Source organism: Drosophila erecta, unplaced genomic scaffold (assembly GCF_003286155.1).
Source record: "Drosophila erecta strain 14021-0224.00,06,07 unplaced genomic scaffold, DereRS2 tig00000021-arrow-pilon, whole genome shotgun sequence".
Taxonomy (NCBI): domain Eukaryota; kingdom Metazoa; phylum Arthropoda; class Insecta; order Diptera; family Drosophilidae; genus Drosophila; species Drosophila erecta.
This window is the reverse complement of record NW_020825198.1, coordinates 7,600,482-7,627,234: the sequence shown is the minus strand read 5'-3', so window position 1 is coordinate 7,627,234 and position 26,753 is coordinate 7,600,482. Positions and strand designations below refer to the sequence as shown.

Here is a 26,753-nt window from a genome sequence, read left to right as displayed (position 1 = left end):
TTGGCCATGACCAGATTACTGCCGTCGGTGCGCTGGAAAATCGGTTGGGGTATGGGTATGTATATAGCAAACAGTTAGTTGCAGTTGAATTTGCGCGGCATCATTAGGAAAATTTTTCGCTTTCGTCAAAGAAATCAGGCAGTACCGCCATAATGATGTTGACGCTGCGTTTTGTACAGGTGAAAAGATGTTTGGGGTCGCAATTCAGTAGGCTTGGGAAAATATCACAACTCAATCGATATTGACAATCTTTGCTATCGATTTTATACTACCCCTTTGGATGAATACTCTCCAATTACACGGCATTAAATACCAATCCCTTCGGGATGGCCAATCGAGCCTGAAATGTATACAGCACTTGTGTGTTTGACAATTTTGCATACGGCGGTGAAAGTCTGAAAAAACTGCAAACATAAAACTAGGCAGGCGTAAAAATGCAACGACACAATACCCCGCCCTTTTAGCCCATTTACATGCCAGCAACAGCAAAATCAAATCTGCTACGACGAGAGTAATGCAAGATTAAATGCAACAAAAAGTGGCATACAACATTCGCAAAAAGCGAAGCTCTACATAAGCAAAAGCCAAACAAAATATTTATTATTACACAGCAATGCATGCAGAAATACCCTAACCCAAAACTGCTTTCGACTGACAGATGATGGGCTTTGTTATGCCATAAATGCCATGGGAGCTGGGGAATTAATTCTTTGCTCTATTATCTAACAATTAAACCATAAATTCTGATTATCTAGTGACATGGCAGCATGAAAATTTATGAGCGGACGAGGATCGAGGTCAGTAGAAACATATTCGGGTGATGATTTTCGGACATGATGTTAAAAAAGGTGATGCAAGAACTTTTCAAATATGTTTTCATTTTGATTGAGGTTTTATATATTTCGTTGTTTTTTGCAACTTTCCGATAAGCTAAAGGTCAACAATTAGTACAATTAGTCCAATAAGTTAAATAAATTTGATATGTTAAATCAAGTGAACCCATTTTGGTTGCTATCTTGTACAGGGCATACAACTATGTGGTATTTAATTTTGAAGCCCGACAACATTTTCCGACTTTTTACTTCTACTGCAAAATGTTGGCTTTTCAATTTGTTTTAAAATACAATAAAAGTGCATTTTGCATTTTGTCTGCCACGCATTGATTGAATGCGTCGCATCGCGCTGACTTTTTGTACCTCTCTGCGATCCCCTCAACTCAGATTTCGCTTTGCGAATTGACATGAACAATTTTAATTATATTTTACGTCAATTGTAAAAGGCCCCGGTCGAGTCGAGTAGCAACAGAAGCAACAGGAATATTTCTGGTTTAATTAAATGAAAATTGTGTGGAAATTGTCGGGATGGAAGTGGAAATCGCTGTGGAAATGGGCACCGAAGCTGCTGATTTCGTGCATCGTTAAACGCCAAATCGAATGTGAAAGGGATAACGATCCGCAGACTTGGAGACAATCGCAAGTTTTTCCCTTTTTTCCCACTTGGCCATTATATTGTTTGCTTTTTGCAAAGGTTCATTAAGCCTATCATCGCAGTCTCATTAATTGTTTTGTGCTTCCAACAATACGCCCATTTCTTCACAAGGTATCCCCGCTACAAAATTTGTGTCATTTAGCTGAGATTTTGCAAAAAAAATGCTATGAAAATAAGCTGAGGCAACAGTGATTGCCGGCTGCCATTGTCTGGCGATTTGTTGCAATGGAAAATTTATTGAACTTACATCACAACCGGCAATCGGAATGTGTAATCCACTGACACTTTGGCCACTCTACCGTGACATTCTTGAAGCTAGAACAAGTTAATAAAACCCACTCGGACATGGTCAAAAAAGGGAGGGCTCCTCAACTTCAGAGTCTTCATAAATTTGTACTTGAGCGGCCAAGTGTGACGAACGAGATTACTGAAATCTTCTGGAGCAGATCCATTTTTCATAGCAGAGAGCCAAGCGCATTGAGTTGTCTTCTCTCACAGATACAATTCTGGTACAATGTCCGCCAGTGTATGTGTGTATCTGAGTGAGTGCAACAAATTGCTTTTGCTTCAGCCAGTCGCTGTCATAATAGTTGTTGCTTCTGCTACATGGCTGCCATTGTACCTTTTTTCTATTGTTGCTGCTCTAGTTAGCGTTGCCGCCTGTAATCGGACATCAAAATGCGAAAATGATACTGAATAGGCCCCCTTCTCACCTTCTCATCACCCGCCATTGTAGGCCAATAATGAGTAGCAAGCGATCTGGGCGGAAAAAGTGGCATGGGTTTTATTCAATTAGCCGGCGGTGCGAGGGCAAAAACATTCCTGGTAAAGGAACTAAGCATTAATGGCATTGAAAAGTTGCAGCGTATAATTTGAAGCCATTACCTTAATTAAGCTCGATATTCTTAAACTTCGAAACGAAGGTTACAAACTTCTTTAAAAACTAGGTCTTCAGTTTCCGTAGCAACTAGTTAAGTCTTATAATGGTAATAAATATTTTATGTACATTGTACCTTGAATCCTGATTTCTTTTTTTGAGTGCACAATTAATTAACTCCAGTCAGCGCTTGAAAGGCTTTCATTCATCAAGCGAGTGTTGAGGTGCCAGCAGCAAATGCTTGCAAAATTCTTGCACAATCGAATAACATAAATTACAAGTCCCAAAAAATTATAAACAAAACAGGAAAATAAAAGAAACAAATAAATTAGTACACATGTGAGCGTGTGCAGAAACCAAGCTGTGAAACAAAAAGCAATTGTCACATAAACAAAGTCTCACGTAACTGCTATAAATATGCGCGCAAGAAAGAGCGAGGTTAACATTGCGTATGAGTTATATCTGCTCCTCTGCACATTACCCATACGCCCCCCCGGCCGCCGCACCGCCCATATTACCATAACGCCATTTTCTTTGTAAAGCAATGCGCGAATAACCGAAAGAAAAACACAACAACCGCAACAATAAATAAAGTGTAACATATGCAAATGATGATGAGAAGTATTTCGATAGAGCGGCTTCTCCTTCTGCGTCTGCAGAGAAAAAAATTGTATATATTGCATGATTTGTGCAGCGTTAATAGCAGCCATTAAACGTTTTTGTGGGCTCCACATCTTTCATTTTAATTCCTTCTAAAAAATGTTGCCGTTCATTAAAGATGTAATTTTGTAAAAATAAATTTTTTGGATGGTTTTCTCTACATTTTATGCAAGTGTATTTCTACGAATCCGCTTTACTGCCGTTTCACCAATGATGATGACTCTCGCCATCGATGTCCTTGGGCGCTCAAATGAATATGCAACATCGAACAGGTTAAGATGCTGAACTGGAACCCAAAGGCTTGCCTCTGCGATTCCAGAAAGAAAGAGGGGCGAGCAACGAAAGCCGACCGGCATCAAAAGTGCAAAGGGCAAGAAACAAGCTGCGATGCGTACATAAACGTAATTGTTACAATTTCAATCTCGTTGGAGAACGGAAAACTTCATCGATGTTCACAGATACAGATACAGCTACAGATACCCACAACGACCATAAAACAAAAGGCGAACCGCGCAACATGCACGTCAACAACATGTGGCGACAACAGCAGTTGCAACTGCAACAGCAACAGCAGCAACTTGCGCCTGTTGTCATTTGTGAAATTCCCACACACATGCAAAGTTTTTCTTTAATAAAATTAAATGTAATGCTGCCAAAAGCTCGGCGCCCGCCACTCGTTCGGTTCAATTTTTTGTATATTTTCTTCATTTCATTTTTTGTATTTTTTCTGCTGCAAATTGCATGGCAGACACCCAGCACAAGGATGACGACGCCAGCAACCGCAAATGCAAATGAGCTACAAATGCAATGCACATGCATAAAAAATGAAAACGGTTAAATTGCTGAAGAGAAAGATGCAGATGCAGATGCAGGCCCACAAAGTATCCATGAGTTACGCTTGAACGACATTTCTGCCCAACGTCGGTCGACGGTCGACGGTCCTCACGAAATATGATTAAATATTGTAAATGCCAAAAGTTATGAAAGGCTCACTGGGGGCCGCCCCAAGAAGTCAGTTTTTGGAGCCGTGCACAGACATACAGATTTAGATTCCAGTTTTGGGGGCAGCGGCTTACGCCCACCGCAGAATATCGCTGGATGTGGAAAAGTGCAACGGCCACACCTTCGAGACACAATGCAACCACTGGGGGCATCGGCTGCCTATTTTGGCCAGAGCAGAGTTGCGGCAAACAAAGGAAATGCCACCAGAAAGGACAATTTAAGCAGGCATTCGTTGGGGATTTTTATAATTTAAAAAGCATGTTGTGCCCACTAAAAACGAACTATACATTTTCCAGAATGCCTGAATAGCTTGAAGTATACTATCTTTAAGAACGCAAGAAAACCAGTCTATAACAATGTATTACAATAACACTCTAAAACCGATTTATATAAGCATGATCGACTTTCTAAAAATAGCCCAGCGAATCTCTTGTCAGCTGTTTTTCATCGAACGAGGAAAAAACATTTTTGTCGCTATTTAATTGACCGCAACACCTTGAAAACAAAAGTGGCGGGTAAAAAGAGTGTGCATATTTTAAAATTATAACAAGTTTCGCTATGGAAATGCAAAATGGCCAGCGAGCGAGTCATGCCAAATATAAGCAACGAAAGAAGGCTGAAAAAATAAGTAATTGTAGCTAAATGTCAAATGCGACAATTGTTGCCTTAGTTGCTTGTTGGATTGTCGACTGGCGTTGGCGACTGAAATGGCCACAAAGTGAACGGTACAAACTGAGCGGTCAAGACGGTGAGGAGGTGTTGGGGGGAGGGACAGCGGAGGCGGCATGGTGGGTTGGTCAATTGGTTCGTGGCAATGGTAACAGAGTGCGGCTCTAAATGAGGCTTAACTTGAAATGAGCACACTTAGAAAAAGCAATGATAACAATGTTACCATTCAAAAATCTATTGAATATGAAAATGACTCCTTGAAATATTGTTTAATTTCTGTTATTCTATTTTATTAACAAGCCTTTAAAAATGTTAATAAAATACACATTTTTTCTCAGTGCCAAGTTATGCTGTGTCACTTGTAGCCGAGCGAAACTGAGGCAGGGTATCGAAGTAATTACTCGGCGGGATGCAATCTTCGAGCCACACTAAATATGCTAATTATGCGTAATAAGCGCTCTGGCTAACGGGGCGTATTGGTTATGTGGTTATACTATGCATAAAGCAAAGCAGAGTGTGTGAGATAATTCCTTGGTGGTTTGAGCCAACTGTTAGATTAATTCTCTGTCACCTCGAGACGACTGGCGACTCCGGTGACGCCAAAGAATTATTGCGAAATTTGTGATTTTTACTGACTTATTTTTTTCAACAGCCTCGGGCCGCTGGCTTTAATAATGAACAACCATCGGGCGGCGTTTCGTAGTTGTTGCTCCTAATGTTTGTTCTATCGCTTTTTGCTCCTTTTTGCGCATGTCAATCAAAGAGCTCAAAGTCGTGATTTGATGATTTTCCTATGCCGCGGCGAATCGGTTGCCATTGACGCCGTGGGTCAGGCCACAGAAATCCATTTGTCAAGTAGAACACAGCAGCAACCTCAAGTTGTCTGTGATTCTAAGCCCGCCTGTCTGTCCTTCAATAATCGTTGCCAAAAGCAGTGACGGCGGCAAAAACAATGAATTATTGAAGCCAACAATTTGTGATTGGCGGAGAAAGAGAATTCTAATCAAAAGTGAGAGGCATGAAAACTTTGATTTGTTTCGGACTCGAATATTTGATGAATTAAGAAATATACCAGAAAATTCTGGGGAATTTTCCTTCTTATTATTAATAATTCAAAAATAGAATTCAAAACTGAGTTAATATTCCCTGTGTCTTCATACAATAAGTTTATGTTATATTTAATATACGAGCCTTTGAAAGAAAATGCACTCTTTAAGTGTTGTCATATATTTTGTAATGACTGGAAACTGCTTACAAAGTGCTGTAAAGCGGCATTCAAGTATCTAAAAAACTTAACCAGCTGAGAAATAATAAATAATAATATTTTGATTGCTGTTTTAAAAGTAACGAAATACGTGTGCAGTTAAATTTGTTGCTGATGCAGTCCTAACAGCATTTTCAGACCATAAAAAAATCAACAGTTTATCTTGAGCTGCATATGATTTATGGGATTAAAGGCAAGAATGATCGCCGCAATTATTTCGAGAGTTGGCGCCAGCAACTCGAAGCTCAGAAACTCGAAGCGGCGACATCTGTTGCGATCTATGAACTGGGCTTGTTTTATTACAACATCTCGGAGGAGCTGCGGACTCACATAAATTGAACAATGTCACGAAATAAATTTTGTCTAGAGCTCGGAAACTCGGAAATTCGGACCTCGGTGGAGAGGAAACCATAGAGCAACAAAGGCAAACTGTTTCAGCTAACGTCTGTTAACGTTGGCTGATTTTTATTTATTTCGCTGACTTTTAGCAAGTTGCTAACTTTTTGTTTCTTCTCATTTTACTGCTGCTCCCACATCCCCATCCCCACCCCGCCCCTTTACTTAACTTAACTCAGCTCTTTGACTTTGTTGCCGCTGCCTTTTTGTTAATTTATGCAACGAACCAGTTTTATTTGGTTTCCATCGCGTTCGCTCAGTGTCAGCCAATCTTTGTATCTCTTTATAGCGCCACTCACATGTGTGTGTACTGTATACTATATATATCGAATTAAAATTTTATTAAAAAATTGGCATTTGGCCGTTTGCCTTTTGTTAATTGCATTTGCAATTTCTAATTAAGTTGGCTGTGCAAAAACAAAACGTCCAGAAGATAAAACAAAAGCAGCGATCATAAAGTTTCCAACTGGTTTGGGTCAGCGCTTGTCAGAGGTCTTTTTTCGAGCGGATCTGTTGTGACTTTGCTAGTTTTTGCCGTTAATTTTTACACGGAGAGAAAATTTTGAGAAATGCTAGGTTCAGTGTTAGAGTGGACTGAATGGCACAGCTCATACGGAAAGCTGTAGATTTCTAAGTAACATGTTTCCTATTTTAATATCCATCTAAAAGATGTGCCTGTTTCTTTTGCAGTGTATGGTACACATAGTTCAATGCAAACGAGAAGCTACAAGCTGAATCAGCTACCAGTTTTTTCCTCCCCCTAAGACCATTAACATGAACAAGTTTCAAAAGCGTTTTCAATGCAAAAGTCTTATCAAAAGTATTTATACACAGGCTATATACAATAAATCAAAGCGCTCTGATTGATTCGACACTAATCCTGTTTTGGTGAGTTGTCTTGATTCTCTTGGCGCTGCTGCCGCCTGGCCTCCTTTTTCAGCTTGGACACGTTGCTCCGCAGTTTCCGCTTGAACAGAAGCTCCCGGTTGACCGCCTTCAGGTCGTCCATGCTGCACGTCTTCAGATTGCGCACCGTATTGGAGATGAGCTCGTCCGTGATCTCGATTTTAGTGCGGGAAAGCCGCAGCTGCCGGGCATTCCGACGGGCCAGCTCGACGCGATACAGAAACAGATGATAGGTGACAGTGGGCTTCAGCATCTTTTCCTGCTCCATGGCCGCCGGCTTGTGGTTAGAGATGATATCTGCTGGGTGTAAGTAACACATTGACTTCTCGTCGAAGAGTGCTATTCTAGAAACCCAACAGCGGTTCTTATATATCTATCGAATATCCCTTCAATCGGTTACCTGTTGGTAATTACCTGTGACTCAACCGGCCAGGTCAAAACAGGTCAAGTGCTCCCCTGTAAATATTTGTGCCAAAATATTTCAAAACCTAATCCGTCCTAATCCCCATTTTGGATCTTAAGCTCGGTTGACCAGACATTATTACAAATTATGCCAGGAAAAGGGTATGTAAATGTGATTTCGGGATTAAATACATGAAGTACTGTAAGGCATCTCGCACAAACTTGTCTAAAATATTCAACGGAATATTCTGGAACGGAATTAAGAGGAAGTGGCTTAAGGATCAGTGATGCCAATTTAGCCTATCCGGGAAAAATTTCAAACAGCCCCAACCCGGAAATCTGTCCTTTTTAAAGTTTTTCTATCCGGAAATCTGTTCTTTTTAGACAATGTTAGAATTTTTAAAATTTAATTGGTATAATTCCACATTTTTTTGTTGCAAACTATGTGGCATCTCTTTTAAGCAAAATGTTATCGATATTGTGTGTAATATTATGAATATTGATTTCACTTTGTCAAATTGCCTAAAGAAGAATAAAAACAAAATAATATACAAAGCAGGGTATAAACAAAAATTTCACGATTTCTGGCTTGACCAGCCAGGTTTTAAAAATTGGTTAACAAAGGACCAAAGTGATAAAAACAAAGGCTTTTGCAAATACTCCAAGTGCAGCATAAATGCAAAAATTTATCAAATTCGTGCTCATAAGTGCTGTTCTCAAGTAAATAAAATAACCTTTTTGCCTGTTAAGTCCGATGAAGTGTGTCGCCAGGAAACCAAATTAAATTAAAAGTTAACTAAATAAATAATAATTATACAAAGTGCTACTAAATTAATCTCGAGCTGTAATTAAATAATAATATATTATTTTGTCATAATTATATTAGTGAGATCCTTAACGTGAGTAGTAAAAATTGTCTTAAATAAAGCCTGAAGAATGTTTAACTTACTGTTGGAACACAAAGTTATTGCCGCTTTGAATATTTACTTAGGAATCATATTTTCTTGTAGCCCTATAATTCCCAACTGGTTCTAGCGAGGACTGCAAGGCATGTCTTCTAATTTCCCCGTCGAGCAGTGAGTGTGGTGTATGTGTAGTGTATGCACCGGAGTATGTATGTATGCACGTATGTACGTATGTAAGTATGAAGGATGTATGTCTGCACGTATGTATGTATGTTTGTATGTATGTATGTATGTATGTATGTATGTATGTATGTATGTATGTATGTATGTATGTATGTATGTATGTATGTATGTATGTATGTATGTATGTATGTATGTATGTACGTATGTATGTATGTATGTATGTATGTTTGTATGTATGTATGTATGTATGTATGCATGTATGTATGTAGTGTATGTGTTACTTGCACAAAGTAGTAAAAATTGTCTTAATTAAACCTGAAGAATGTTTAACTTACTGTCGGAACACATAGTTATTGCCGCTTTTAATATTTGCTTAGGAAACATACATATTTTCTTTACTTGCAAGATCACATTTGTTGAAGAGGGATGCCAGTGTGATCTTGCAAGTGATTTAAAATTAAAAAAAAAATTAAAATATTAAATTAAATGTTAACTAAATAAAAAATATTCATAAAAAAATCTGTCCTGTTTTTTCACCCTTTTTTTGAAAATTTCAGCCTATTTCATATTCTCATGAAAATCTGTATAGTTACTTAATAATTGGTAAAATAATTGTAATATGTGTTAAAAAGACGTTTGAGGTAATTTATCACAACGAAGAATGCACTGTGAGACATGTAATAGCTTTTCCCACCACGTTTCCCATGCAAACCCACAAATTCCTAGTATAACTCCCAAGAACTTGTATCTCGTTGTTTGTCCATTGCATTTTACCCAAAGTAAACCTTTCACCGGCCACCGTTCCAGCGTTCCACAGAATTCTTGGGGAACCTCAATGAACCGCCAGCGTAGAGACTCTGAGAATTAAAAACCATTTCCATGTAAGGCAACTAGCAGAGTTTTCTGACTCAGCCACCTGAGTGACATCAACGTAAAGTACGTCAATTTACACGTGTGTCGTAGAGGAAGAAGCGTATGTAAATGGAAATCATTAGCATAACTGCAGTTCCCGAAAGACCAGAGAGTTTTTGCAACAGACTTAACTACTTCCAGGTAATTCATAACGAAAGTGGATGCTTGGGTCGAGAGTTCCTTTGGTACTTGGGTCATGAGATGGCATAATCCTTTTATAATTGCACTTAGTAGCTGAAATGTAGCGAAAACAAAAGGATTTCGAAACCGGATTAAGAACTTTGGGAAAGACCACGCGCCGGATTAAGCAAATGTCCAGCATCAGCGTTTTATGACCCCTCAAGGTAGCTTGAGTGAGGGTGAGCAGGTAGGGCCAGGTACATCGGTGAGCTAAGGTCTTAACGGTGACCCAGGGGCTGACTAAAAAGGCCATGGAAACATCGCCGACCTGACTAGCAGGCATTTTGACCAACTGCTTTTGACAGCTCGCCGACAGCTTCCAATTCAACGCGCTCAATGAACTGGCCATCGACATGGATTTGGATTCGATCTGATGGTGGGGCACCAAGTCTGTGCGTGTCGAGGCATTTATTCCATCGTATATTAAGCCAGAGACGAGACAATCATAATGATGGCTGTATCTGGCCATCATCATCATTGGCGCATCTCAGCTCGCGGCCCTTGCATTTAGCACCCAAATGGGCATTGAATCATCATTTATTTACCAGCGAAGAATTATCATAAAATACCAAGCAACTTTCACTGGTCATTGTTATAGCTATTACCATTATTATTATTTCGACCTTAATGCAAGCCAATAAATTGTCTTAAAAAGAATTCGTTCGTTAAGCTCCAAGACAATGCTAAGGGAATTTTCACTTTCCTTTGCTCGTAATTAAGTTAAAATTAACTTGATTGGTAGCGTTTTTAAAGCGGGGGCCGCGTGTCAATTACGTTAAGTGAAATTACAATTACATGAAAAGCATTTTTAAAACCATCTAACCAGCCCACAGTAAATCGTTTTTATGGCCAAGGGGGTCAAGACAAGGTCGCAGACATTCGTTCATAAATAAATATTTAACACGCAGTCCTTCAGAAGTGGGTTGTCGGGATAAAGAAGAAAGGAGAAAGAGTGGTCGAGTGCCACTTCGGGATTATATTTATCACTTCATGGCATCTCATTAAATATAAATGATTTTCATTTGCCGAGAGTTGCGAGGGAATTCATTTAGACGCAGTAGGATTGGGCTCAAAGGCGAGTTTTCTTGACAAAATCGTCTCTATCGTGAGTAATTCTTACGCAATAAAAACTTCGAAAAGTCGATAGTATAAATGTATTCTTGACAATAAAAAATATTTGGACAATAATTATATTTTAAGTCAAATAGCTGGCGTTTGTTAATAGTTTATGAAACAACTTAAACTTTTGAGCCACTTAAATATAAATTTCAATGCTCTTACGTTTAATTTGAAATGTTTTTGTGGGTTTTTACTGAAATTTCATTCAATATGCATGCGCTTTTAAAAATGATTCACTTCATTGATAAATTTTCCACCAGCAAGTGTTGGTTGGTAACTAATCTAAGCTTAAAACGATTGAACACAATCCTCAGACACTTAGTCACCGCTTTAATCTTTCCCTTATCCCCATATTTATTCAGCGCCAGCTCAACTGAAATATGTATCTTTAAGCAGAAGGTCAAGCCATAAACAATTTCCACCCCAGCCGAGCACCACCCACACGTGTTGCAAGAAAGAGGTTCAGAATCTTTGGCCTGAGACGTCAACTTAGCAAGGGATCAAAATAGGGAGGAAGGATATCTGGTTTTACCGGAGCACTTCAGGTAATTACGCGACTCGCACAAGTCAGCAGGTCAGTCGGCGGGTCAACAGGTAGCTAAGCGCCCCAGATATAAATAATCCTGGTAAACCACGACAGGACATCATTCACAGCTCAAGCTGCCAAGCAGTCACAGCTCGCCCTGTCACAGCCAGTACTTTGAGTCTACATAAAAAACGGAAAACCGAGCTGAAATGGAAAGCCAACGTAATATCGTCAACCACCGACGCGGAGCTCGCCCGAGCGTGGGCTATCTACTTTTCCAGTACCAGAGCGAGCTGACCCGCCGCCATGCGGAACCCACGCGGCTGTCCCGCACCAAGATCCACATAATCGATGGCCTGGTGTCCCGCACCATCCGCCACATGAAGCACTGCAGCATGGAGGATCTGAAGGCCTGCAAGAGGGAGCTCGTCTACAAGGAGCAGCTGCGCGATCAGCTCAAGAACATGCGACGCAAGCGATCCTCGTCCGCCAACAACATCAAAGTTAGTGCCAACACATCCGGCCCCGTTGTGAGTGTCAAGGCGCCAGGTACTCCACCGAAACCCCTCTCCACACGACAGTTCTCCAAGATGAACATGTTCGGACCGGAGATCTTTGTCTGAGTTTGACTTAACCTATTGCAATTTTAAATTCACTAGTTTAACGCAAATATTTCCTTAATTGTTGACGATTAAAAATCAAAGAACATGAAAAATACTTAAGACAAACATCAAACAAAAATATATAAGAGCAATATCACAAATGTTTTATACTTTACTTAATGGGTTTTACAATGACTGCATTTTATATATTTTTCGAATGAGAGAAGTAAGCCCGAGGAATAAACGATTAAAAAGCCAAAGCGAAAATACGAAACCAAAAATACAGAAACAAATCTGGCAATTACACAAAAATGTCAATTGTCCGCGGATTTGTTGTAGGAGTGGAAATTCCTGTTCTGTAAGCCTGTTTTTGGCTCTGTTTTTGCCAGCTAGCCAGGGCTAAAATGTGTGCCGCAAAATGCCAGGCCCGAACTCTGCGGCTCAAGAGTCAAGAGTTCCCACGGAGCGAGCCAGCATCGATCCATTGAAAATTGGCCACCACTCACCGATCTGTGATAGATGCGTCCGACCGCGAGAGCCGAGAAAAACAGAAAACCAGGCAGCAGACGGGCCAAGAATGCGGTTTAAAGTTCAATCGTGCAACAAGTGTTATTTAGGGGTTCGCAGGGTGGTAGGAACATCGATATTTTCGGGGGAAAACGTGAGATACGATGATCTAACCGAAGCTTTCTTCGCCAGCCAAAACAGAAGTTATGAACCTGCTACCCAAGACGACTGATATGCAAATTGTCAGCGGGAGAAATGTATACTAATGAATATATTAACCAAATCAAGTTTTAAGCAGTTCTGATGTTTTCACAATTTACCTCATTAGCTTTATAGTTTGCTGGCATTATATTATTTTCTCATTTATTAGGATGCATTTGACTTACCTTCGTGGTTTCTTTGGGGCCCAAATTAAGCGTTGAAATATTCCACTTGCTGTACAAATTTGTTGCTTTCTATTTGCATATCGCTGCGTAAATAAATTATGAGCACAATGTTAACAGGCGAACAAATAGAAGAAGAACGCACACACCGAGTGACGTTTTTTCTTCTATGTACATATATATCGAGCACTCTTTTTTCTTTCTTATTTATTATATTTTCCACTTTTCGGCAAGCACATGCGAGTGAAATGCAGCTGCAACTGCTGCTCTGGTTGTAACTGTAGTTTAGACACAAACACGTTTTCTTGCGGCCAGCCCAGTAATTACGGCAAAGGCTATTTTAAGGCCCCAACCAAAAATAACGAAAGCCGATTCAAAAGCAAAGAAACCGAGAAATGCAATCGCCGAGCGAATGCAACGCGGCGAAATGGAACGAAAAAAGCGAGTTAAAAGCTAAAAACCAAAAATGCAAATCGTTACACGCACACCGCGCACTAACACCTGCACAACACACACACGCACACAAAACGTTCGTTCTTCGGCGAAGAAGAATCGTGTTTATATATCTTCGTTGGATCGCATGTACATCCAACTGATCGCGTCGCGTATCGAGCTGCACGACGGTTAACTGACGAATGACCAAAAGTTTCAGCTGCCGGACAGCTTGGAGTTCGAAAAGTCCGCCGCTCCGAGTTCGAAAAGCAGCAGATCGCGCACGCTCTCTCTCTCTCTCTCCCTTCTTCATCTCCGAAGATCGCCAGTTTGCTGCCAGAGTTGTTCGTTTTTCCCCGTTGTTTTTTTTTTTCTTTGTGCTTAGAATCTGTAGTCTGTTGCTGCCATTGATTTATTGTCCAACAATAACTGTTTTTTGCATTGTGCGTTGAACTTGTGAGGGAGCGACAGAGAGAGAGAGAAAGAGAGAAAAGCACAAAATTATCGATTTTTTAATGACACACTTCTCCCAAAGACTTGTGTTTTTCGAGTGCTATTTCTTGATCTGACAGATCAACTGATCTTTGCTCTACGATTCGGCTCTAACTTTCGCTACTCGACTCTCGTTCGCTCAAAGACTTTTACTCTCTAGCCCAGCGCAATTACGATCGCAGCTCTCACTGCTCCTCTCACTCGAAATGTCTTCGGATTTAGCTCTGAATTCGCTCTGTTTACTCCAGAAATTACCACCTCTTGCAGTCTCGCTCACTCGCAGGGCGGCTTAGTGACGCCTCAGGTTTTTTGGTCTATCCAACTTCGAACGACTTCTTAACGGTGCGGTACTTAATGCCTCGTTTTTTTACACTGATAGAACATTTTGAAATGAATTTAAGTGATAATAAATATAATGTTTTTGAGTACTTCGTATAAGTATTTTATTTTAAAAGCAAAAATTAAGTACACAACTAGTTGGGTCCAGTACTGATTTTAAGTTTATGGTATTAATTAATTTAAAAAATGTATATGTTCTTTCTTAAATGGTTAACATGAGGACTTAATCCCTTAGAAATAAAACTTACAATATTAAACTTCATAGCATAAAATCACAAATATATTATTGCTTACTTTATTTTGCAGGTTTATATCAGGCATTGAATAATATGCATACATATTAAATTATTTCAAATGAATGAAGATTTATGCATTATGTCTGAGAACTTTGCGATTTAGTTATCAATTTTTTTCCGTGTGACAGTTAGTTCGCAGTAGTTTTTGTCATTACTAAGGCTCTCACACAGGGCGATCCCCCCGCCCCGCTGGAATTGCAGCTGTTATTGTCATTTTCCTTTTAGCAACAGCTTCACCTCAACTTAGTTCGGTTCAGCTCGGTTCGCTTGAGCGTAAATTTCTGCGGTTTCCAGGCGATTCTTTTGGAGAGCATAATGGTCCAGCTGCTCCGCACCTTCTCCTTGCGCCATTATCAGCATTGTCATCGTTGTCGCCGTGTCGTTTGCTTTTTGCGATTTTTCTTTCAGCTTTTCGCAGTTTTCCTGCGCCATGCCTTCCACGCTTGTAGGGCTGCTCTGCTGGATCGGGCATATATAGCTATATATATGTATGTCTATATATTTACCACAACTGAAACCGCAGCAGTCGGCCGCCGATATGATCTGATTTATTGTAGTTCCCGACTTCTTGTTGTTGCCGTCGTCTGTTAAAATATTTATTTACAATTTTCACAATTGGCATTTCAGTTCAACGAGCTTGTCTCTGATTGTTTGATTGCATTGTGCCATTGTTATTGTTGCTGTTGCATTTGCTGCAGACTGTTGCCCCACTTTTACTTATGCACATAAATAATTAGAGTATTTATGTTGTAAACTGCTTGATAACAACATTTGCATCGTTAGCCAAGTTAGCACAAGTACGCCTCAAGTTTTAGGGAACTCTGAGTTTTTTTTTTTTTTTTTTTTTTTTTTTATTTATTATTATAAAGCGACGAATCCGTACATGCAGTACTAGTACCATAACATTGCAATTAAACATATAAATAATATAACCAAACTTCTCACTTATCGTGGGAAGACTAACAACAGAGTCTCAAACGTCGAGGGGGTCTTTAAAGCTGTCCAATTGTTTTGGCAAAGCCCTTTCTTTTAAGCCTTCTTAGAGGCCTGGCAGGGAGTAGGCGTCTTGCTAGCATGCTGTGGTGTCTTTTAAGCCTATCACTGTATCTGCTTGTGTGCCTTGAGATCTGTTCTTCCACTGTATGCAGATTAAGGTCCCGATGAAGGGTTGAGCTACGTACATAGTATGGGCAGTTGGTGATGGCACGCATTGCACGATTTTGCAAGACCTCAATGCGTTTATAGTTCGATTTTGCAGCAATACCCCAGATCTGCACTCCATATAGCCAGATCGGGGCTATACAGTGGGCGTATACTGCCCTTTTGGCTCTAAGTGTCATGGTGCTTCTTCTGTTGATCAACCATCGCAGTTGTTGCATTCTCTGACCGCATCTCCGTGCCGCAGCTTTTAAGTGTGGGCCAAAGGTCAACCGTTTGTCAAGGGTGATCCCGAGGTATTTAGCCTGCAGAGGTTGTTCTAGGGTTACGCCATCAAATTGTATGGGTGGTGTGCGCCTAATGAGAGTCTTCAAGGTGAAACAAGGATTGATGGTCTTATGTGGATTCACCTTTAAGTTCCATCTTTTGCACCATGCAGCCAAAGTATTGAGATACTCTTGGAGGCCACGTGCTGCCTCAGTGCAAGAACTGGAGCTGTATAACAGTGCGATATCGTCAGCGTAAGTGGCGAGTAGGGCCTTCCTGGGAGCTTCCATATGGTGCATATTTGGGCAAGGCAAATCCGCGGTAAATATTGAGTAGAGCAGCGGGCCGAGGACGCTGCCCTGCGGAACTCCAGCTCTCATGTAGCAAGGGGTTGAGTAGGTGCTTCTGACCCTGACCATGAACTTCCTATCTTCCAGGTAAGATTTCAGGACTCCATAGTATGGTGCTGGAAGCAGCTTTTTTATTTTGCAGAGTAGGCCGATATGCCAGACTCTGTCAAATGCTTGCTGCATGTCAATAAATACAGCATTGCAGTATTCCAAGTCGTCAAACGCCTGAATAATGTGCTTAACCAGTCTGTGAACCTGCTCCACAGTGCTGTGTCCCTGTCGAAATCCAAACTGGTGATCTGGGAGGATACGGCGCTCCTTAATAAAGTCACCTAGTCTGTTGGCAATCAGCCTTTCCCATATCTTGGATAACGAAGACAGCAGACTTATGGGCCGATACGATTCCGAGGGAACTCTGAGTATGTTTGTCTTAATTTGCCCAAAGTTCCTCGATATCCATTATTGCTACTCGAGTGCTAGGATGGATTCTAACCGTTTAATCAAGGCGTGGTTAATGTTAAGGCGTTTGATGTTAAGAGGCCGCATTTTTTCCAAGTCGCGAAGAAAACATTGTTGAATTTTGTTCTCAGAGAAATTCAAGTTATTAGTGTAGGCAAAAAATACTTACAAAACAATGCCTTGGTTTCTTCCTATGATTAATGAGGTCCATTTTATTTTCGTACTTATTGTATTTCATAACAAGGTATCACTGTGCCATCGTTAATTAAGACACCAATCAGCGGGCTTTTTACGGACTTGGCAAATAATGAGTTCCCTGCATACTTTTCGGCGGGTAAATGTGAAGTAATTGCGTTATCGCATGCGATTTTCCGTTTTCTTGGCTGGAAAATCAACAGCAATCGCTTTTCCGTTTTTCCCTGCAATATTTTGTTGGTCTTTGCCGCCGCATGAGCTCCTAATTAGCCCGCAATGAGTTGTCGATACGCCATTTGCGAGTACATGAAATTCGGTTTGGTTTTTGCCCTGCCCTGACATAACAATTTCGGCTTGTCTAATTGGGAGGCCCTCCAAAGTGTTCTTTCAGTTTGAGTTGCGCTCTAATTGCAATTCCTACGATGCCAAACCATTTTGTGTGCTCTCATCTAATGGGGAAAAGGCAGACAAGGTGACAGGGCAGGAGGCGAAGTTAAAGGGTTGGATTGCCAATGAGACAGATAATAAGCCGCTTGCCAGGGTCTCGTTAATTTGTGGGTGGCCCAAAACTGGCACAATTATCTGGCATGTGAGGAAAATTATAGAGGTGCGTTAATTGGCTGGAGGTGTTGGCCTGCTAACTGCCACAATTAAAATCAATGCCACGACGACCCAAATCCGCAAGGCAACCAGCAAGCTGCTTATCAGTGGTTACCGGTTCCCCAACTAGATCTTTAAAAATCACACATTTAGGTGCAATCGAACCATGTTGAACACAATGATCAAACAACAGAACTTGATATTTGTGGAAGGCTTTGTTAGGGAAGTCAACTTAATTTAGGGTCACATACGAATTTGGCTTGTTTCCAACCACACACTCACATTTCACATCTCCCTTTTCCAAACATAATTCAAACATATCTTCCAATTGTCCGGTCCAACATGGCCCTAGTTTATGGAGTGGAAAAGAAGACGGTGCCCTCGTACATGAAGTTCGTGATGGGCGGAACCTCTGGAATGCTGGCCACCTGCATTGTCCAGCCGTTGGACCTCCTCAAGACCCGAATGCAAATATCCGGAACTCTGGGCACCCGCGAGTACAAGAACTCCTTTGAGGTTCTATCGAAGGTTTTCAAAAATGAGGGCATGCTGTCCTTGTACAATGGATTGAGTGCCGGATTGCTGAGACAGGCCACGTACACATCGGCTAAAATGGGTGTTTTCCAAATGGAGTTGGATTGGTATCGCAAGAACTTCGGAAATGATCCTTCAATGGTGGCCAGCATGACAATGGGCATTGTGGCCGGAGCTTTTGGAGCCATGTGTGGGAATCCAGCGGAGGTGGCCCTGATCCGGATGATGTCCGATAACCGCCTAATGCCGGAGGACAGGCGTAATTACAAGAATGTGGGAGATGCCTTTGTAAGAATTGTGAAGGATGAGGGCGTGGCAGCTCTCTGGAGAGGATGCTTGCCCACTGTGGGTCGTGCCATGGTCGTGAACATGGTGCAGCTGGGCTCCTATTCACTGATGAAGGACCAATTGCGTGGGTATCTCAATGAAGGGATACCTCTCCACCTGACCGCCGCCCTAGTGTCCGGTTTGCTGACCACCATGACCTCAATGCCGCTGGACATGGCCAAAACACGCATCCAGCAGATGAAAGTAGTCGAGGGCAAGCCGGAATACAGTGGCACCATCGATGTGCTGAAAAGGGTGCTGCGGAATGAAGGCGCCTTTGCCATTTGGAAGGGATTTACTCCGTACCTCATCCGCATGGGTCCGCACACGATCTTTTCATTCGTCTTCCTGGAGCAAATGAATAAGGCCTACAGCAAGCACGTGCTCGGTGACTCAGCATCCGATTCAGCGTAGGAAACATAGCAGGTCTCACTCGAAAAGGGAAAAGGAAATTGATCCGATGTCTGTGTAAAGCGCGCTTGTTCTGTACAGTAATTATTCATATCTTATATACAAAAATATACATTTCACTGTGGTATGATAATTTATGGATCGCCCCAGATCGCCGTAGTCAAAATTTTGTACTAAAATAAGGTATCAAAGAAGGCATAAAAGCACCTCTCAGTCAATCATAGCAGGGATTGCCATTCTTAGCCTTTTAAAATTAGTTTCGGTTCAAATAAATTTCTTAAATTCGATTTTCTTTACTTAAACCGTTTTTTGCCATGGCTCACAGCGTTGACAAGAAATCCATACCCGGCTACATGATGTACATCAATGGCGGTCTGGCCGGAATGCTGGGCACCTGCATTGTGCAACCATTGGATTTGGTGAAGACCAGGATGCAGATTTCGGCCACGACGGGCGAGTACAAGAGCTCCTTCGATTGCCTACTAAGGGTTTTCAAAAACGAGGGCATTTTTGCCTTGTATAATGGATTGAGTGCTGGGCTGATGCGACAGGCCACCTACACGACAGCCCGGATGGGCTTCTACCAAATGGAGATCGATGCCTATCGCAATCAGTTCAATGCGCCGCCCACTGTGCTTGCCAGCATGGGCATGGGCATTATGGCCGGAGCTTTCGGAGCCATGTTCGGCAATCCGGCGGAGGTGGCCCTGATCCGGATGATGTCCGATAACCGTTTGCCGCCGGAGGAGAGGCGCAACTACAAGGGTGTGGTGAACGCCTTTGTGCGGATCGCGAAGGACGAGGGTGTGACCACGCTCTGGAAGGGATGCATGCCCACTGTGGGTCGTGCTATGATCGTCAACATGGTGCAGCTGGCCTCGTACTCGCAGCTAAAGGCGGCCTTTTCGAATTACTTCTCGGGACTTTCGCTGCACATCGCTGCCGCCATGATGTCCGGCCTATTGACCACCATCGCCTCAATGCCGCTGGACATGGCCAAAACGCGCATCCAGCAGCAAAAGACGGCCGAGTACAAGGGCACCATGGATGTGCTGATGAAGGTCGCCAAGAACGAGGGGGTCCCCTCTCTATGGAAGGGCTTTACGCCCTATTTGTGTCGTTTAGGACCGCACACGGTGTTCGCATTTATATTCCTGGAACAACTCACCCAGGCCTACAAGCATTTTGTGCTCGGCGACGATTCTGAATCGAACATCTAAGTCTAAGTTGACCAAAATTAACAGTCGTCTGTTATACATAGCCCTTCTTAAATCTGGAGAATATCCTACACTTGTGTGTGTGACCCAAAGTATTATTTTCAACCCACAAATTAAGTTTGCATTCTGGTGCCTTTTTCTTTATCTGTCGAAGCACCATGTTCAATCAAAATATAGTTAACGGAAGTTCCCCTGTTTTTCAAACTATCTGCGTACAATTTTTATATGGCAATATGCTGGGAGGCGATTTAGATCGATTAGAACTGTAAGAAGTAACGATCTGCATACGAGTATCTCTGACATTTTTTCTCGCATGCTATAACTGCTGGCCGGTCTGAATACATCTGTCCCGCTCCAGCGATCAGCTGAGCCCTGTTTGCGATGGGGCTTTGTGGCGCTTATCAGTCGCCCGATCAGCCGGTGCGGTAATCTCGCCGAGTCAGTTGCGTTCCTACGTCGCGATCGAGTGGTTCGCGAGCGGTGCGGTCGATTCAGATACACACAGTCGGGTGTGCGGATCGAGATTCCTTATATGCGATACATCTGCTGGCAGGGAGCTGAGCAAAGTGAAGGCACGCCAAGCCGGGCGGCGTCTCTCAATTGAAGCCACTTAAGTTCGCCGACTGAGATCTGTGAAGGAAATCTCTCGCTTGGGATGAATCAACCGTTGAGTTCATGCCGCGGAAGTGTTAATTTAGCGTCCAAATACGACTTGTAGAGATCTGGTCAGTACAAGTGGCAACCGAAAGTGCTCTTTGTGTGCCGCATAAATCGTGTCCGAATAATCATAAAAAATATGCAAATGAAATTATGTGTGCGCTGCCTTACAAGATAGACACATAAATCGCTAATTAAGTGATAATTATTTATGGTGTGAATTGGGCTGGACATTGGCAAACCTCTTTTCTGGGCGCTGTAAATCGCAGGAACAGCCGGACGGAACCACTCCACTCAGGTGGGTTTGCCGATAAGATCTGTAATCGGTATCTATCTCGGTTTTACGGCGGCACAGTGGGCACTCCTGCAGATTGCGGCGATAGGAAAGGTTCTATCGCTGACGCCTCCCATCGAGTATGATTGATTAATTGCTTGAATCTCGAGGAAATTTACGAGCGCCTCATTGAATTTGTCATAAAAAGTCTGGGCCGCTTATATTTAGATTGAGTGATGAAAAACCCACGGGAACACATATTTTATTATTTTGGTCGCCCTAAAATTTCGCAGTATATATGTTTAAAATATGGTCTTTACCCAACACAAATTGTTGTCACACTTTTTGTTAGGTTTCCACGTTTTCTTTATTAAAACTGTGATCTCACGGATGCAGCCTATCTACTCGCTTTTAGATACTCGCAGTAAACTGCTATTTTCCGAATTTGACACTTCGATTGCCGCTGAGGGAAACATCTGAATAACAGGTAATTGCTGCTTGTCAGGTGGAATGCTCTCCACTGGGTTGGTGTAAATTATTTGGCATTTACCATTTGAACCTCTGATAATCCCCACCGTGCTGGTGGATATTTACCTCAGATAGCAGGGAGATAATGACGCGCAAGGTTTTGCTCAAGTTCTATTTAATTATTTCTTGTTGACTCTTTCTTAGGGCAATTAAGTGATTCTGATGTTTGCTAGAAATGGTAATTACCAAAAGCTAAGGCTCCGGAGTATTCAAAAGCAAATAATGCAACCTTTTTGTATTTACGTATAGCTCATCCCTAAACAATTATCACTTTTTGTTCCAGTGAGAAATATTAATGAGGCCTTTGATCATAAACAATACAAAATTATAATAATTTAATTAGTTTCAAACCGTTTGAAGTGCATATATATATTTTGCCTATATTCAGCCAACCCTTTATCAGAAAGATTTGTCGGGTTTATGAACTAGAAATTCTAAGTAGCTCAGTGTTGTCTGCATATTAATTTGTCAACAAATAAGCGAAAATAAATAATGAGTCGCAGCCAGCACGCTCCACTTGGCATCTGCATTTTTTTCGATTTATTGTTTGTTGAAATTATAATTGGAAATCAAGCGGCAGAGATCAAATTAAAATACAATCTCCCTACCGAACATAACTCGATAATGTAGTTAATGTTTGGTTAGGCCGATTAATGAGCGGACAATTGGTAGGGCAAACCGATATGTGTCAACAAAAAAGTGAATTCAACCGCAGTTGCGACCATAAAAAGTATAGCAATATATAGTGAATAATTAAATAGCAAAATAATCGACATAAGTGAGGTGAGCCCTCGCAATGCGCCCATCAGATACTCTTAAAAAATTGTAAAGGTAAATGTATCTTCAAATGAAACCGTTTGATGCATTTGTAATCTCTTGGTTAAACGCAAAAAAATAAACATTTTTGCGTCACAGTGGCAAATTAATCAGGTGTCATTCCACTGCACCCTTCAGTATTCAATTGAATGGACTATACTGATTAAATACAGATAGCAGAACAATCGCTGCACTTCAAAATCAAATTAGCTGAAACTAATTCATGTTTTTCTGAGTGACTGTCTCTCAAAACGAGACACGCTTTTCCCTCAGTGTTTTGCAAATTAGAATGACAAAGCTCTGGACAGGCACAGTGGGCACACGTCGGATGGCATTCGTGTTTTGCGATCTGCGAGTCTGTGTCATGTCATTACCATAGCCTCTAGCGGGCAGACTAAGCCGCACGTGATCTCAGTCCCCCAGATGGTGGGGTTATTGTTGTTCTGGTAGTGAAACACCCGCACACACAACTGCATCCATAACTGGTTTAATGAGCTCGAGCGACGTTGGTTTTTCGATCACATGACAACAAGATCAGTGAATGGTGTGCGCTCGTGGAGGTTTTTATATGTTTTCGAGCATCAAATGCAATTAACTAATAAGCAAAACAACAAACGCCTCTAATGAATTCACAACAGTAGAAATGCCCAACTCAGAGCCGGCACGCAGAAGCCGGGGTCAAAGGTCAATCGCCAATTTTTATTTGACCGCGCCGCGCGATTCTCTCATGTCATCGTTTCTCGCCAAAGAGCCAAGCATGCTTAAGAGTTTGTTTAACAAGGCTGCAGTGAAAGAAAATACTGCAAATAAATAGGTTCTTCAGATGTTTTAAAATATTACTACTACTTACTATCGAAAAACTATCAAAAAAGGTATTTAAATCTAGCCGCAGCTAATCAACCGACTTTAATTACTATAATTCTTGGCATGTAAGCAAGACTTGTTTGTGTTTCGCTCAGTGTGCGAGTACACTTTCCCCCCATTGATGGGCAGCAGATAAGGCGCAGCAGCATCTAAATACATAGAATTGTGCCTGTCATCTGGTCGGATCTTGGATCTTGGGACACAATCATTATCGTGGTTGCCCAGATGCGTACACACTCGTGCATGGCCACAATTTGTCTACGACGGAACGCGAGAGTTGCAATTTTCGAATTAAGACAATTGCCACACGAATTACTGAGCCAAGATGCCCCGTCTAGATTCGCGACCCACAGCATCTGATTCGCTTCCCTGGGCCGTGCAAAAAATCAATGCCAAAAGTAATGCAAATTTGGTGACAGACGCTTTTTCTTGCCGCATTGTCGCCCGGTTGCCGAAAGTAAATTGAATTTTAAATGAGCGGCAAAAGCCTCCCTAAAAGTCATCAAATATTTATACAACACTGGGGCCACAAAGCCAAAGGCTAGACTTAAGATATGGAAGGACAGGGAACAAAATATGTTCATCTCAGTGTTATATCACGGCAATAATCAAAGAGAATTGTATAAAATATTGCAAATAAAATTTCCCAGAAATGGCTCCCCTTAAGCTTAAAGGAATTACAGACAAGCTGTGAAAAATCCAATGCTATCCAGTCAATGTAGCCCAAAAGACTTGGCAGAGTATCCAATAAAGGGTAACCAAACAAATTAGAGGAATCTTAGTCCCTGGCCTTTTGTCTTCGGCTCGGCACAATCACAGCCCAAACACCCAACAGATACGGATACATTGTCGCCGGCAATTTGGCCTCAGATGTGCGGCAGATCGGCGGTAATTTTCCAATTGACGCCTATTACGGTTAATCGTAGCAGTGACCCAAGTCCGGACCAAGCTTAAACTAATAATGTGCCCAGTTTAATGGCTAAGCCGCAGCAAATCGCCCGGTCAGTCCAAGGCACATCCCAATGCACCCTCTTAAGTCGCCACCCACTACATAACCGCCACCAGACCGCACGACATCGTTGTCTCGGTCTCGAATGCTATATGTCACCCACCCATGTTGCTAACCACTCCCCACCAGTGTGTCCGTGCACCGCGAGAAAGTCTTGGCACTTAGCTTTCAATGAACTTCTATAATGGTATTACGTGATAATACAACATTTTGTGGCATTGAACTCCCATAAAGGTGTCATAAAGTAGGTTTTTGTAAGTTATAAACACAGATTGAATACGAAACTAGTGACCAGTTTCGATGAATTTTTCTGCCGGTGCACAATACGTTCTATTGTTGTTCCTGCTGCTTAGCACGCTAACTAACTAACAGCCGTCGTCGCTGCCGGCGGCGTTGCTTTAGCATTTCGTCGCTGGAATTAGTCGCACCGCGTAGTTTGAAGCAAGTGGATTAAATGGTGACGAAAGATACAGTCCTGCGTCGCCGGCCGCCAAATGAAGTATTCATTATCCTGGACAAGCAATTAGCACGTCGCCTGTGAGACGGGTCAATTCGGACTGAAATTGCTCATACGACGTGTTGGCCGGCAGAATCTCGCTTAATCAAGAGACCTTTTGGGGATGCGGATCCTTAACCGGATCTCGGTGTCTGTGTCCTGTTTTCGGCTTTTCCGGTCCGGTGTCCCGTGTCCCGTGTCCCGTGTGTCCCGTGCGTTCGATTGTCTCTGATTTCACGCAAATGTAATCCTCGACCGCTTGATTTCGGTGCGTTCCTCGGTTTGTGTTTCGTGACTTGAGTAAAGGCAAAAGTTGATTCATCAGCCGCAGGATACACGCAAACAAACAAACAAGCAAATGGAGCTGTACGAGTTCACACGGGCTTGCGTTTATGTGTGCGTCAGCAGAAAATAAAATAGTGAAAATATAAAGCACAATACCACTGCAGCGACACATCCTTGAATCCTTCGTTCATATATATGTACATATATATGTATATATAGAAGCATATATGGCGAGAGCGAAACGAGCGCTCAGTCACGCAAAACGCCAGCGCACTTTGACCTCATTTTGGGCAACGTTTTACGCTCGAGTGTGTGACCCTGCCACGCCCCCTTCAATCCAGCCGCCCCCTAGAAATGTGTGTGCGCAAGTTCTCCTCTTTCGGGCATAATGATTTCAGCACAGCACAGGAAGCAAATTAAATCAATAAGTTGGCGTATCATCGCTTAAACAGGATAAACTGCAGATTGCAATTTTATTGCAGTGCAGTGTTTTTTGCACCCCCTATTGAATTGGTTTTCAAGTGTTCGTTTGTGTGATGCATGTAATTAAGCCATTTTTGGCCAGTTTATAAAAACGCACATATGCAAGCGAATTTAATTTAATAAATGCGAATATAAAGAGTGCTGGAGCCGCAGCAAATGTGTATTGATATGGAAATTTTCGAAATTCCACTCGTTTTTGAATGAATTAACAAATGTAAATTATAAAGAATTTAATGTATCTGTGCTTTCCCCATTAACGTGGTCATTTAAGCTAATGCAAATAATAAACTCGTTTCCGGAAATGCATTTAAATAAATATTATTTGTAAATACGCGACTGAATGTAATGGTAAAACAAGTGCAAGTTAAATGTAAATGATGCCAATTATTTTCGCCAATGTAAAAAAGGCTCTGTTTTGTAAATCAATAAACGAAATTTAAGCCTATAATGTGTGTCGCCGCAAGATATTAACAATTATATACAAATTGCATTTACATGTATTTAACGGATCAACATAAAATCGTGATGTAAAGAATACTCAGCGATTACAGTTCAAGTTTATCGAATGCGAAAAAAAAGCCAGTGCAGTTCAACATTATATATTTTATTAAACCATTACTTAATTAAATTCTGTGCAAATATTAAATAAACACAGATATAAACTTTATAACACGTTTAAAATTCCATAATATCAACATAAAAATTAGTTAAATCAATATTGTGAATTTAGTAGAGTGCAGAAAAGTTGAAAATGGATTCAATGCCATAAGAATCCCTTTTCATTTTACAGCAATCATTTAACAACCATTTAATCAAAATAAAAACTCACGAAGCACACATCAAACTATAGCTATTTCCGGCATATCAAATAAATATTGCAATCAAACTAAGATACATAAGCCTAAGTCACGGCCGCACTAAAAGTTTTAAGGATTTTGAAGTTGGCGAACACCAATAAATAAAGTTGGCCAATTGCTATGGGCCATTTATGACATGCCGGCGTGGTAAGGATTAATTTATTGATACACATATAGACTAAATATATTATTAAAGATTATTACACGGCAATCAGTCAATTCAATTTCCAAACGCGCACAGCCCATTAAAAAACGCTCAGTAATCAGGAGTTAACATTATTCTTTCACTACGCACTGCGCAAACTAAGAAACAAACAGTTGGGTAGCACCAACAAGTGCAAGCAAATTAAATAATAATTATTTATACAATGGCCGAATAACAGGCAATTATAATGCATATGGAGCAGGCCAGACGGAAATTGCCGG

At 41.5% G+C, this 26,753-nt stretch overlaps 6 protein-coding genes across 11 annotated transcripts in view; 4 read left to right on the top strand and 2 right to left on the bottom strand.

Annotated features, from left to right (window-relative positions):
• Positions 1–13,648, bottom strand: part of LOC6544082 — a 110,364-nt gene extending 96,716 nt beyond the window's left edge. Inside the window, exon 1 of the mRNA XM_001971903.3 lies at positions 12,985–13,648. The gene's annotated coding sequence lies outside the window, so the exon portion shown is untranslated. The remainder of the gene's footprint in view (positions 1–12,984) is intronic.
• On the bottom strand, positions 7,148–7,610 carry LOC6544079. The gene has a single exon (XM_001971900.3). It carries the CDS (start codon positions 7,579–7,581, stop codon positions 7,231–7,233), a length of 351 nt encoding a protein of 116 aa, XP_001971936.2. The 5' UTR covers positions 7,582–7,610; the 3' UTR covers positions 7,148–7,230.
• LOC6544078 lies at positions 11,577–12,252 on the top strand. Its single transcript, XM_001971899.3, has one exon. It carries the CDS (start codon positions 11,699–11,701, stop codon positions 12,110–12,112), a length of 414 nt encoding a protein of 137 aa, XP_001971935.1. The 5' UTR covers positions 11,577–11,698; the 3' UTR covers positions 12,113–12,252.
• A 4,158-nt stretch (positions 13,649–17,806) lies between the features above and the next one.
• Positions 17,807–19,128, top strand: LOC6544077 (mitochondrial 2-oxoglutarate/malate carrier protein). The gene has a single exon (XM_001971898.3). It carries the CDS (start codon positions 17,912–17,914, stop codon positions 18,842–18,844), a length of 933 nt encoding a protein of 310 aa, XP_001971934.1. The 5' UTR covers positions 17,807–17,911; the 3' UTR covers positions 18,845–19,128.
• Positions 19,089–20,262, top strand: LOC6544076 (mitochondrial 2-oxoglutarate/malate carrier protein). Its single transcript, XM_026976941.1, has one exon. The coding sequence runs from the start codon at positions 19,156–19,158 to the stop codon at positions 20,059–20,061; it is 906 nt and encodes a 301-aa protein (XP_026832742.1). The 5' UTR covers positions 19,089–19,155; the 3' UTR covers positions 20,062–20,262.
• A 240-nt stretch (positions 20,263–20,502) lies between these two features.
• Positions 20,503–26,753, top strand: part of LOC6543953 (contactin-associated protein-like 2) — a 60,770-nt gene continuing 54,519 nt past the window's right edge. For 4 of the 6 annotated variants that reach the window (XM_026976535.1, XM_026976539.1, XM_026976537.1 and 1 more), the window contains exon 1: positions 26,105–26,474. In XM_026976535.1, the coding sequence (XP_026832336.1) occupies positions 26,464–26,474 (11 nt within the window). In that variant the 5' untranslated portion in view covers positions 26,105–26,463. Of the gene's footprint in view, positions 21,014–24,632; positions 24,706–26,104; positions 26,475–26,753 lie in introns of those variants that run through there. The other 2 variants (XM_026976536.1, XM_026976538.1) reach the window with 2 other exon arrangements.